At 40.9% G+C, this 13,135-nt stretch overlaps 1 protein-coding gene across 1 annotated transcript in view; it reads left to right on the top strand.

Annotated features, from left to right (window-relative positions):
* Positions 1-13,135, top strand: part of UMAD1 (UBAP1-MVB12-associated (UMA) domain containing 1) — a 261,998-nt gene that overhangs the window by 159,350 nt on the left and 89,513 nt on the right. Inside the window, exon 3 of the mRNA XM_058440621.1 lies at positions 7,267-7,340. Coding sequence (XP_058296604.1) covers positions 7,267-7,340 — 74 coding nt within the window. The remainder of the gene's footprint in view (positions 1-7,266; positions 7,341-13,135) is intronic.

The raw sequence follows: 13,135 nt of genomic DNA, 5'->3' as shown, positions 1-13,135 counted from the left end.
GCTGACACCTTTAAGGTCTGAAGAGAGACACTTAGGATATTCTCTACAGGGCTGTTTAGGATATTCTCTATAGGGCTGTTACCTGAAGGCGTCATCTACTTAACAAGAACCTTGGGTTCCACAATGCCCTTTTTCTTAACTCAAGCATTTACTTCTAGTCTTTAGACAAAGCTGAACTCCTTCAACCAACTGCCACTCAGAAAATCTTTGAATCCAACTGTGACTTGTAAGAACCCCTACTTGGAGATATCCCAACTTTTTAGGCTGAACCAATATATACCTTACATGTATTGATTTATGTCTTTGCATGTAATTTCTTTCTCTCTAAAATATATAAAACCAAACTGTAACCTGACCACCTCAGGCACACTTTCTCAGGACCTGAGACTGTTCCCTGGGTCACGGACACACACATTGGATCCGAATAAACCTCTCCAAATATTTTACAGAGCTTGGCTTTTTTGTCAGCTAGTTCCACTCGGTTACAGAATATGCTGAGCTGGCCAGGCTTTTCCCCAAGTGGGAGGATGTTTCTGTGGAGGATCAGAGCAGACAGCAACATGCTGCCTGTGTTCCTTGATTCTTAAGAGAGAGGCAAGGAGAAGTTACTGGAAAGGAATCTTGATCTTGGGGAGGGTTCTTAGATCTCCTGCAAGAAAGAATTTGGGATGAGTCCACAGAGTGCAGAAAGAAACTTTATTAAGCAAGTAAAGGAGTAAAAGAATGGCTGCCCCATAGGCAGAGCAGCTGCAAGGGCTGCCGGTTGGCTATTTTTATGGTTATTTATTGAAGGATGGGTTATTCATGAGTTTTTTTTTTTTTTTTTTTGAGACGGAGTCTCGCTCTGTCGCCCAGGCTGGAGTGCAGTGGCGCGATCTCGGCTCACTGCAAGCTCCGCCTCCTGGGTTCACGCCATTCTCCTGCCTCAGCCTCTCTATTCATGAGTTTTTAAGGAAAGGGGCAGGGATTTCCCAGAACCGAGGGTTTCTCTTCCTTTTAGACCTTATAGACTAACTTCTGGATGTTGCCATGGCATTTGTAAACTGTCACGATGTTGGTGGGAGTATTGTTTAGCATGCCAATACATTATAATTAGCATATAATGAACATTGAGGATGACCAGAGGCCACTTTCGTCACCATTTTGGTTTTGGCTTCCTTCTTTACTGCATCTTCATTTATCAGCAGGGTGTTTGTGATGTTTATCTTGTGACCTCATATCCCATCTTGTGACTAAGAATGTCTAACCTCCTGGGGATGTGGCCCAGCTGGTCTAAGCCTCATTTTATCCAGATCCTATTCAAGATAGAGTCACTGGTTCAAAGGCCTCTGACAAGGGGACAGAACCACTTGCGGCCAAGTCCTCCCAAATGCAACAACCAGTGGACAGGAGAGTGGAGAGAGGCCTGAGGTGAATGTTAATGGAATTTCCTCCATGTTGAAGGAAGCATAAGGGAAGTGACCTCACAGGGTTAACAGGAATTCTGAACAGAAATATGTAGATATAATTAAGCATTCTTCCGGCTGTACTTTGAGCCATTTCTTTTTCTTTTCTTTTTTTTTTTTTTTTTTTTTTTGAGATGGAGTTTCGCTCTTGTTGCCCAGGCTGGAGTACGATGGCGTGATCTCGGCTCACCACAACCTCCGCCTCCCGGGTTCAAGTGATTCTCCTGCCTCGGCCTCCCGAGTAGCTGGGATTACAGGCATGCACTACCACACCTGACTAATTTTGCCTTTTTATTAGAGACGGAGTTTCTCCATGTTGGACAGGCTGGTTTCAAACTCCCGACCTCAGGTGATCCACCTGCCTCAGCCTCCCAAAGTGTTGGGATTACAGGCGTGAGCCACCGTGCCCGGCCGAACCATTTCTTTGTAACCAAAATTTATGTAACACCAGATACTGACCATTTGTATCCCCATTGTTCCTATAGATAGGATTCTGGTTTTCTTTCAAGATAGTATCCCTGACACTAGAATCATAAGCTCTTGTTGAAGAATTACTTAAGCAGATCCTGGATTCTAGTGGAACAACTAACACCAACCAGTTTAAAGACCCCCACAGAGGAACCAAATCAGCAAGAGAATACCCTTTCTTCATCTCCCTGCCCCATGACTTCACCCTGCAATTTTCAACCAGTCAGTGGTCTACACACTTTGGCCCACTCCAAAACCCTTGAAAACCCTACCCCCAAACTCCTCTGGGGGACAGATTTGAGGTTTCTTCATGTCTCCTCATTGGTGGCCCTAAGATTAAAGTTCTTTTACTGCTGCAGCCCAGTGTCTCAGTATATTAGTCTGTTTATGTTGCTATAAAGGAACACCTGAGAAGGGTAATTTATAAAGAAAAGAGGTTTATTTTGCCTCAGGGTTCTGCAGGCTCTACAAGAAGCATGATGCTGGCAACTGCTTCTGGTCAGGGCCCCAGGAAGCTTACAATCATGGCAGAAGGTGAAGGGAAACCAGTGTGTCATGTGGCAAGAGTAGAAGCAAGGGAGATGCCAGACTCTTAAACAACCAACTCTCACATGGACTAATAGAGTGAGAACTCATTACCACAGGGAGGGTGCTTCATGAGGGATCTGTCCCCATGACCCAAACACCTCCCAGCATACCCACCTGCAACATTGGAGATTACATTTCAACATGAGGTTTGGAGGGGACACACATCCGAATCATACCACTCAGTGTATTGACTTACCACATGCATGGACAATGAACCTATTATGGTTACATAAGGAGTGGGAACCAAGTGTCTGCCCCATCACCCACCTGCCACCAACCCCTTCAGACAAGCCTCCTCTGGGTGACCTAAGTAGGATTTGGTTCCTCTCCCATCACTGGAAATTTCTGTCCTTTCCAATTTCCTTTATATGTAGTGCTCACTCTTCAGCATCATTTCTCCCCTCAACCATCCTCACCCAGTAGAATAGGATCATGATGGTACTCTAATGACCATTCCTTTCTCATCTCCTTATATAGCTGAAACATCATCCAACTTTTTTTTTTTTTTTTTGAGACGGGTCTCACTCTGTTGCCCCAGCTGGAGTGCAGTGGTGTGATCTTGGCTCACTGCAACCTCTGCCTCCCAGGTTCAAGCAAATCTCCTGCCTCAGCCTCCCCAGTAGCTAGGGTTACAGGCACGCACCACCACACCCAGCTAATTTTTGTATTTTTGTTAGAGATGGTTTCGCCATGTTGGCCAGGCTGGTCTTGAATTCCAAACCTCAAGTGATCCACCTGCCTCAGCCTCCCAAAGTACTGGGATTACAGGTGTGAGCCACTGCGCCTGGCCATCATTCAACTTTTTATCCCAGAAAAGATGGAAGGCGTATATTTCTCTAAAACAGACTGGAAAACTACAGGCTGCCACTTGTTTTTGTAAACAAAATTTTATTGGAACATAGCCACACTCATTAGTTTACATATTTTCTATGACTGCTTGTGACTACAATGGTAGAATTGTGAAGTTGTGACAGAGACCTTATGACCTGCAAAGACTAAAATGTTTACTATCTGACCCTTTACAAAAAAAATTTGCTAACCCCTCATCTAAAATATAGATGAATTTCACCTCAGTCCTTTAAGTTCTAAAAGAGCTTCATTAGTATGTATATGTAGCCTTTATCATTTACTCACTCTAAATAAAAACTACATTTGAAACAAAGAAAATCGCATGGCTGTACTATAAGGACAATTTTTGTGTCTTGTAAAATTGTTTCTAGCCTTAAAAACTTCCTCAAAAATACGAAGGGAACTGTGTATTTGCTTTGAAGGAGCAGAAGGAAGAATAAAGTCTTGCATCAGTCAGAAGTATTTGATGTCACTATTGAAAAGGGAAGAAAACAGATAATCTGTGGGGCCTATGGAAGCAAAAAGGAGTAATGAAAACTGTCTGCAGGACAAGAAGGCACAAGATCCTGCCTTCAGAGCTCCCTATCAGAGCCCTTGGCTCTTCTCTTCACACCCTGTTCCCTAACTCAGAGTCTAGTTTCCTCCCACCTTGGCCCACATGCATTGGAACTGTTCACCAGACCACAGAATCCCCAGAGATGTCAAGAGACTGGGTTCTGCTCCCATTGTGACTGCTTTCTATGTGGGACACCTTGGGCAAGTCACTGAGTGCCTTTGCCCCTTAGGTTTCACTCTCCTGTAAATTGGGGGTGGGCAGAGTTATCTTACTGTGCTTGCCCAACAGTAATCAAATGCGATGTTTTTTAAAAGCCTATATGAAAGGTAAGGTATTATGAAATTGTCAGTGTTTTTGTTTTTGTTAAAATGTCTGAGTTGCAAATGAAATTTATCCATCTAAGATATAAATTAGAGTTAACTGATATTTGAAAACTTAAGTACCTTATTTCATATTTCTCATACCCATTTTTGCTTATTTATTTTTATAGTATTTAACTTTTATATGGATTAGAGAAAATACAGAAAATAACTGAATTTTTACCATAATAAAATAATTGTTCAAGGGGTGGAAAAAAAACTTCAAAAATTATATTTCATTGTGACCCGTTCTTTTCTGTTTGTTGTTTGTTCAGCTTTCATTTTTATGCCTTTGTTTACAGAGAAACAATCTTGCAGATGGCAGTTTTCGTTGTAATCATTTATTGTCCTATCTGAGTCATCGCCAGACATGGCATTTCAGTAAATAGTGATTCTGCGATTGCTTCCAGGCAGATGTGTTGTGTGAAGTTAAGAACACTGGCTGATAACCTTTCTGGTTTTTCAAGCAGTAGGGAGAAAGTTTTGTGCAGATACTCACCTCCACATCAGAAAATGGCGAAGGAAGGACTTTGTGCTGCATGATTTTAACCAAATATAGTGTTTGTGTGACTGGATGGAATAGTAATCTTTTTAAAAGATAAATAATATTTCTTCGAGTAAAGGACCTTTTATAGTGAGTTATACATATTTTCTTAGAAACATCATGCATGTGCATTGTTAAACACAACCTTGACCTTGTTGTACAGACATTTGTATTATCTTGGCCACTCAGGTTCCTGTGGTCTCATGCCTACAACTAAGCAAACCAAACTCCTCATGCGTTGGTTTCTCCAATGTAAATTGGAGGTTCTCTTATCCCTCACTTTCAGACATAGGGGATTTCTTTTGCTTCTCAAATATGTTTTTACAAACATGTATGCTCAAATATAGTTTTTATTATGTATCATAAAGTCTTATCTTGTCACTGTTTTTATCTGAGATGGAGTTTCGCTGTTGTTTCCCAGGCTGGAGTGCAATGGCACGTTCTCGGCTCACTGCAACCTCTGCCTCCGGGGTTCAAGCGATTCTCCTGCCTCAGCCTCCTGAGTAACTGGGATTACAGGCATGTGCCAGCATGTCCAGCTAATTTTGTATTTTTAGTAGAGACGGAGTTTCACCATGTTTTGGTCAGGCTGGTCTCGATCTCCTGACCTCAAGTGATCCACCCACCTTGGCCTCCCAAAGTGGTGGGGTTACAGGCGTGAGCCACCATGCCTGGCCTTGTCACAGTTTTACCATCAACTACAAAGAGAAGTTCACTAATTTCTTCAACTAATGTTTATTGAACACCTATTGTGTGCTGGGCCCTGCCCAACAATAATGATGTTGCACAAAACAGAGAACAAAGTAATAGGGTGGAATATGCATTGTAAACATTTTGTGGGTTAATTTATCTTAAATATATAAGCTACCAATTTAGTTCTTGTTTCATGATTTTATAATTTAACAGGCTTATAAATATTTTTTATTACTTTAATCAAACTTTTTTTAAATTGCAATAGGTTTTGGGGGAACAGATGGTGTTTGGTACATGAGTAGGTTCTTTTTTTTTTTTTTTTGAGACAGAGTCTCGCTCTGTCGCCCAGGCTGGAGTGTAGTGGCGCAATCTTGGCTCACTGCAAGCTCCGCCTCCCGGGTTCACGCCATTCTCCTGCCTCAACCTCTCCGAGTAGCTGGGACTACAGGCGCCCGCCACCACACCCGGCTAATTTTTTGTATTTTTTAGTAGAGACGGGGTTTCACCGTTGTCTCGATCTCCTGACCTCGTGATCTGCCTGCCTTGGCCTCCCAAAGTGCTGGGATTACAAGCGTGAGCCTCCGCGCCCGGCCAAGTTCTTTAGTGGTGATTTCTGAGATTTTGGTGCACCCATCACCTGAGCAGTGTACACTATACCCAAAGTATAGTCTTTTATCCCTCACCCACTCCCACCCTTTCCCCTGAGTCCCCAAAGTCTAATGTATCATTCTTATCAACAGGCTTATATTTAATCCTTCACAATTTTCATGAGACTCTTCCTTGATTATAGCCATTAGTAAACTAAACTTTTGTGTTGCATATGGAGAAGTTAAGCTTAGACAAGGTTTTCTTACTTTATCTCCAGTCAAGACTCATGACTTTTCCTTACATTAACAAATTTCTAACCATTAGTGTCAGCTAAGCCATCATCCATTTCTTTGGTAATCTTCCCTGCTGTGGACATTCCTAAGATTGCCCAATTTTAAAGAAAAAGCAATTTACAAATTGCTAAATTAGCATCTGATTATGCTTCAAAGAAGTAGGCTAATAGGTAGTCTCTATCATATATTAATCACAAACCATTAGCGATAATTAATAAAATGGGCCAACTATGAAATTCTGCTTATACTTACCCAAGTGTGTTTGTGTCTATCCTATGTCCTTCAAGCCAGCCTACTCACCAACTTCATTTAGTAATGTTACCCAGTCAGGCACTAGCCTTAGGAATCAAAGTATTAAATGAAGGCTAGTTTATGCATTTGTTCATTATTCTTTCCTGCTGTAAGGATTATCTGTCATCTGGTTAATTATTACATATAAACATACACATCTACTCCAACGCAAATCCACAGACACACGAACGCTTACAAAGAGTAAGCCTTATGAAAAACTAACTTGGAGGACAGTTATCCATATCATAAAGAGTTTTTATTTCAACATAATTTGCCTTAAGTCATAAGCTTTCCAAGTTTATTTGAAATATGACCTGATTTATAAAATATGAATTTATTTGATTTTTCCAGAGTAAATCTAGATAAAACAGGATACATTTAGGTTGTGCGTGTATATGTATTTATGAATGATATATGAGACCTGTTTATAATTACTGTTTTTAAGTTAGCTTGTTTACTCTGAAACAAGGGAAATAGTGGTTTCTTCCATGATGTGAAACGTATAATAAAAGATACTTCAAACAAATAGCAAGTAGTTTGGCCTCAGTAATATGGTCAAGTTTTAAAAACAGATATATATTTTACTTCATAGGAGATACAACAGATGAGCAAGGAATGGCAGCAAGAGGCAAAACTTCGGACATAGAAGCCAACCAACCTTTGGAGGTAAGTGAAACAGAGTAAGTCCTTTTCGGTGAAACTGAACAAGTCACTATGATTACTTATGCCTCCGAGGATAAGTAGTAACTTCTGCTCTTGCTATGCCATAGGTGCCTGAATACAGGGAAACAAGTGGTCTGCTGAAAGTCAGTGGATAGCAGTACAGGGAGTGCCTTCCCAAGTGCTAAACTCTTTTAGTGCTAGAAATGAAAACTTTCTGTTAAAAACAAAACAAAACAGAAATCAAGTCCTTCAGTTAAAACATTTAAACTATTTTTAATTGAGTGATTATTTACTAATATATTTCAATAAATAGGCAGTACATTAACTTGTAGAGAAAGGCTTAAAAATATTCCATTCAGCCGGGCGCAGTGGTTCACGCCTGTAATCCCAGCACTTTGGGAGGCCTAGGCGGGTAGATCACGAGGTCAAGAGATCAAGACCATCCTGGCCAACATGGTGAAACCCCGTCTCTACTACAAATATAAAAATTAACTGGGCATGGTGGCATGTGCCTGTCGTCCCAGCTACTTGGGAGGCTGAGGCAGGAGACTCGCTTGAACCCGGGAGGTGGAGGTTGCAGTGAGCCGAGATCACGCCTCTGCACTCCGGCGTGGTGACAGAGCGAGACTCCGTCTCAAAAAAAAAAACATTCAAAACTCCATTGCCTTACTAGTTCCAGCATCAAAGTACACTCCTTGAAAGTATTCTGTAGAAAAACTAGGGTATTTGTTCTTTTTCACATGAGAAAACTATTTGCTCTCTAAGGGTTTACATGAAAATGTAGTTAGGGGCCGGGCGTGGTGGCTCACGCCTGTAATCCCAGCACTTTGGGAGGCCGAGGCGGGCGGATCACGAGGTCAGGAGATCGAGACCACGGTGAAACCCCGTCTCTACTAAAAATACAAAAAAATTAGCCGGGCGTGGTGGCGGGCGCCTGTAGTCCCAGCTACTCGGAGAGGCTGAGGCAGGAGAATGGTGTGAACCTGGGAGGCGGAGCTTGCAGTGAGCCGAGACTGCGCCACTGCACTCCAGCCTGGGCGACAGAACGAGACTCCGTCTCAAAAAAAAAAAAAAAAAAAAAAAAAAAAAAAAAAAAAAAAAAAGAAAATGTAGTTAGGATACTTTTGAAAACTATATAGAAATGTACTAACATTATTTAATCACCAAAATAATCATCTTTAAGACTTAAGGGGAATGTTAAGTACTAGGGTGGAAGGATTATCTTGAAATTTGAAACTTTCTACATAGTGACACACCTCTACCTGTATTCTAGTTGTAGCACACGAGGGTATTGCTGCATACAACTAGAGGGAGGTCAGGGACCTGGCCAGTGTGATTCACCGTGGTTCCCTAATGGGTAGCCCACAGTACATAGTTGAAAAGATTTGTTAAATGAGTAAGTTAGTACAATCATGAGTAATAAGTAGAGAGTAATATATTTTTAAGAGATATTTTTATTTTTTACATTTATATTTTTCACTGTGAACAAATATTTTACAATCAAGGAAAAATCATCTTATTTAAAACATCTTATTTAAAGATGTGATATAGGAAGTAAATTCATGAGGAGGAAGAAAATCATCTTTCTCATAAAACTGTGCATTCATTCTTTCACTTATGCATGCAGTAAGTATTTATTACACTGACTGTACTCAAGATACTGTGCATGGAGCTGAATATATAATGGTGAAAGTAGGATACAAGGACAAAGAAAAATGTCCATCTTATATGTTGAAGCAACTTGATCTCTTTCATTTATTCAAACATTTGGTGAGGCTAGGCATAGTGGCCCATACCTGTGGTCCCAGTGCTTTGGGAGGCCAAGGAAAGAGGACTGCTTGAGGCTAGGAGTTTGAGACCAGCCTGGGCAACATTGAGAGACACATCTCTACAAAAAATGAAAAATTAGCTGAGTGTGGTGGCACACGCCTGTAGTCCCAGCTACTCAGAAGGCTGAGGTGGGAGAATTGCTTGAGCCCAGGAATTCAAGGCTTCCAGCCTGGGCGGCAGAAACATGTAGTGAGTGCTGACCATAAGTAGCATCTCTGATAGGAAATAAAAGTTGATATGTTTGGGATTTGGGAAATAACCACCAGGATGGTTCAAAAATCATCCACGATTACTTGAGTTTAGTTGCTTAGTGTCTTCTTTTATATGGGCTGCTACAGCAAAATACCATAAATTGGATACCTTATGAACAACAGAAATTTATTTCTTTAGTTCTGGAGGCTGGAAAGGCCAAGGTCAAGGTGCTGGCAGATTTGTGTCTGGTGAGGGCCCGTTTTTTTTGGTTTGCACTCTGGCTGTGTCCTCACATGATAAAGGGAGAACTCTAGTCTCTTCAGCCCCTTATAAGGGCACTAATCCCATTAATGCAAGCTCTCCCCTCCCACCCCCTAATACAGTCGCCTTGGGGATTAGGTTTCAACATATGAATTTTGGAGGGACACAAAGCATTCAGACCATAGCACTTAGTTATGTGATTCATTGGAAATGTCAGCAGAACTTGACTATTTTTCAAAGTTGATTCATTGGTAGAAAGAATTCCAAGACTAATTCTTAAGGAAAGATGCTTTTAAGATTACAATCCACGGAGCTTTCAAACAAGCTCATTATTGTGCTACTTTCTAGTCTATTAATATAGTCAGTTGTTAATCATTAAGGCTGGATGTACATACTCATGCAGTAACAGATGTTTCAAAAGTGCCTTCTATTCAAGTAGCGGCTGGGCAATGAGAGGACAGTGTTTGCTATCAGAGAGCTCACTAATGTAGAAAAAAAGAAAAGTGGAGTGGGAGACTATAAATGAGACCACAGGGTTAAATCGCAATGCAAGAGGGAAACAATGAAATACTTTCAGAGGCTATATATGTTTTGCCACAGAAAAGCCAAATAGTAATTTAACTTGACAGTAAGCATCTACAATGGGATTTGTTATTCCTCCCCTTTAAAATACAAAAATGAGGCTGGGCGTGGTGGCTCACGCCTGTAATCCCAGCACTTTGGGAAGTCAAGGCGGGTGGATTACCTGAGCTCTGGAGTTCAAGACCAGCCTGGGCAACATGATGAAACCCCATCTCTACTAAAATACAAAAAATTAGCCAGGCGTGGCACCATGTGCCTGTAATCCCAACTACTCAGGGGGCTGAGGCAGGAGAACTGCTTGAACCTGGGAGGCGGAGGTTGCAGTGAGCCAAGATTGTGCCACTGCACCCTAGCCTGAGCAACAAAGTGAGACTCCATCTCCAAAAATAAAATACAAAAATGAGGCCGGGTGCTGTGGCTTACGCCTGTAATCCCAACACTTTGGGAGGCTGAGGCAGCCGGATCATGAGGTCAGGCGATCAAGACCATTCTGGCTAACATGGTGAAACCCTGTCTCTACTAAAAATACAAAAAATTAGCCAGGCATGGTGGCCTGTGCCTGTAGTCCCAGCTACTTGGGAGGCTGAGGCAGGAGAATTGCTTGAACCCGGGAGGCGGGGGTTGCAGTGAGCTGAGATCGCACCACTGCACTCCAGTGTGGGCAACAGAGCGGGACTCTGTCTCAAGAAAACAAAACAAAACAGAACAAAAGTGAAAACACTGCTGAACTCTCTCTACCCTTCATACACTACCTAGATATAGTCAAAAATGAGTCTTATCTAGCCTCCTAGATTTAAATTCTGTGTAGAAGTTGATGACTCCTAAAATATGTCTCTATCTGGACCTCTCCCCTGAGTTCTAGACTCTGTACCCAACTGCCTATGTAACATTTCACTTACAAATTTCTACACAGTTCAGCCTTTCCTTAACCCATAGAAGAACTATTGATACCTGGCGCCACCACCCTGAAGCCTCTCTGTGCCCAAGTTTTAATCATCCCTGTTTAATATCACCACCCTATATCTATATAATGATTTAGAACCATACCCCCTGAGGTACCTTGGTTCTTCTCTTTCTCTCACACTGCACATCCAGTCTGTCACTAAGTCCTGCCATCCTGCCCTCTATATCCGGAATGTGACTGCTTCTCAACATCATCACTGTTAGAACAGTCTAAGCCACCCCTTTTATCAGGCCCCCATTCTTTCTCCTCTAGCCCATTCTCCACATAGCAGACAGAAGTATGTCAGATCACATCACTCCTTGGCTTAAAAGCTCTGACTATCTACAGTAACTAGAATAAATGCTAAGCTCCTTGCAGTGGGCTACAAGGAACTCCATACTCTCTCTAATCTCATTTTTCTCCCCATCCCCATCCACCAGCCACCTGCCGTTCTGTCTCTTGATGATGTTAAGCCCTTTCCTATCTCAGGCTTTGTATTTGCTAGTGATTTTTTAAACCAGAGCTTCACTTGGCTTCCTCCTTATCATTCAAGTGTCACTCTTCATGACTACCTCAGCTAATGTGTCCCTCCCCCAGTCACTGTCACATAACTCTGTCTTATTTTCTCCATCACACTTATCACTATCTTGGATTATTCATTTGCTATCTGCTTCTCCTGACTGGAATGAAAACAGACTTTGTATGTCTAGAATAGTGTCTGGTACACAGTAGTTACCCAATAAATACTTGCTAACTGATCATCTAGATTTTATTTAATGTCTTTGTCCATCTGCCAGGTTAAAGGCCTAAATGTCATTTTGACTCCTTCTTCTCACTCCCTCATTAAATCTATAACCAAGTCCTAATGTTTCTGCCTACCCAATATCTTCCAAATGTGGTTTCTCCTACATCAACTAGGTCCTCATCTGCTCACTAGACTATTATTAGATGAGCAGTTTCTTCCCCAAATCTCTTTCTAAAAAAGAACAGCAAGTTTTTTTTTTTTTTTTTACTTCCATGCTCCCCCCTAAAATCCCTTGAAACCTGCACAATGAAACTTAAACCTTGAACCCTGTTCTAATGTCACTTCCTTTGCAAACCCTTTTCTCTGCTCCCTCAGCCAGAGACAACCCCAATGTCCTTTTAATGCTTAGATTGTCTTTTATGGGTTCACTATAGTGCAGGTTCTTGAAAGGCAGGGGCTATAGCTTAATTAGCTTTATGACCTCAGTAACTATCATACTGTTAGACATATGTGATGTAACATAAATGCCCTGTCAATGATTTCTGGATAGATAAATGAAAAAATACATAATCCATTTATATTTATTAAATTCTGTTTTCTACTTTACATAATAAACACACAGTTATGTCTTTTCTCACCATAAAAAAATTTTCTTGCATTTCTTTGGAGTTATCCATTAAAAAATCTGTTAATTTACATTATTTTCGGCACTCTTACTACATTAGCAGGGAAAAGTTTAATAACTTCAGTTAGTTTTAAATATATATATATACATCTGATTAAGAAATCATAACTATTGTGCTAACTGGAAAGATTCTAATTATTTTAATTTTTAATGACTAAGCAGTGTTGAAATATTCTCTATAATGAGAACATAATTAGTAAATTAGCATGGATTCCATAAAGCTTAAAAATAACATTTGTACTTGCCAAAATATAGCTTACTTTTCTAAGAACCCTTTGGAGAAGGTGGCTTTTAGTATACCAAAAGAGGTTTCTTTTGGTAAGTTCAGATAAACATATAGATTGCCTCTTAGTTTCAAGGGATTGTGTTAGACATGGTGGTAGGGAGGATACAAAGATACGTAAGACTCAGTGACTCTGACTTATTGATGCAGGAATTCTCAATCTATTCATGGAAAATTTAACAAATCACTATACTGTAAAGTGAAATAAGTTCCTTACGCGTCATAACTACAAAGGTAGCTGTGAGATTTCGATGGAAGAAGGATATTGTCCAGGGGA

This window comes from Hylobates moloch, unplaced genomic scaffold (assembly GCF_009828535.3).
Source record: "Hylobates moloch isolate HMO894 unplaced genomic scaffold, HMol_V3 SCAFFOLD_1, whole genome shotgun sequence".
In the NCBI taxonomy this organism is placed as follows: domain Eukaryota; kingdom Metazoa; phylum Chordata; class Mammalia; order Primates; family Hylobatidae; genus Hylobates; species Hylobates moloch.
Note: the sequence above shows the minus strand (reverse complement) of the source record. Positions and strands in the feature narration are given on the sequence as shown.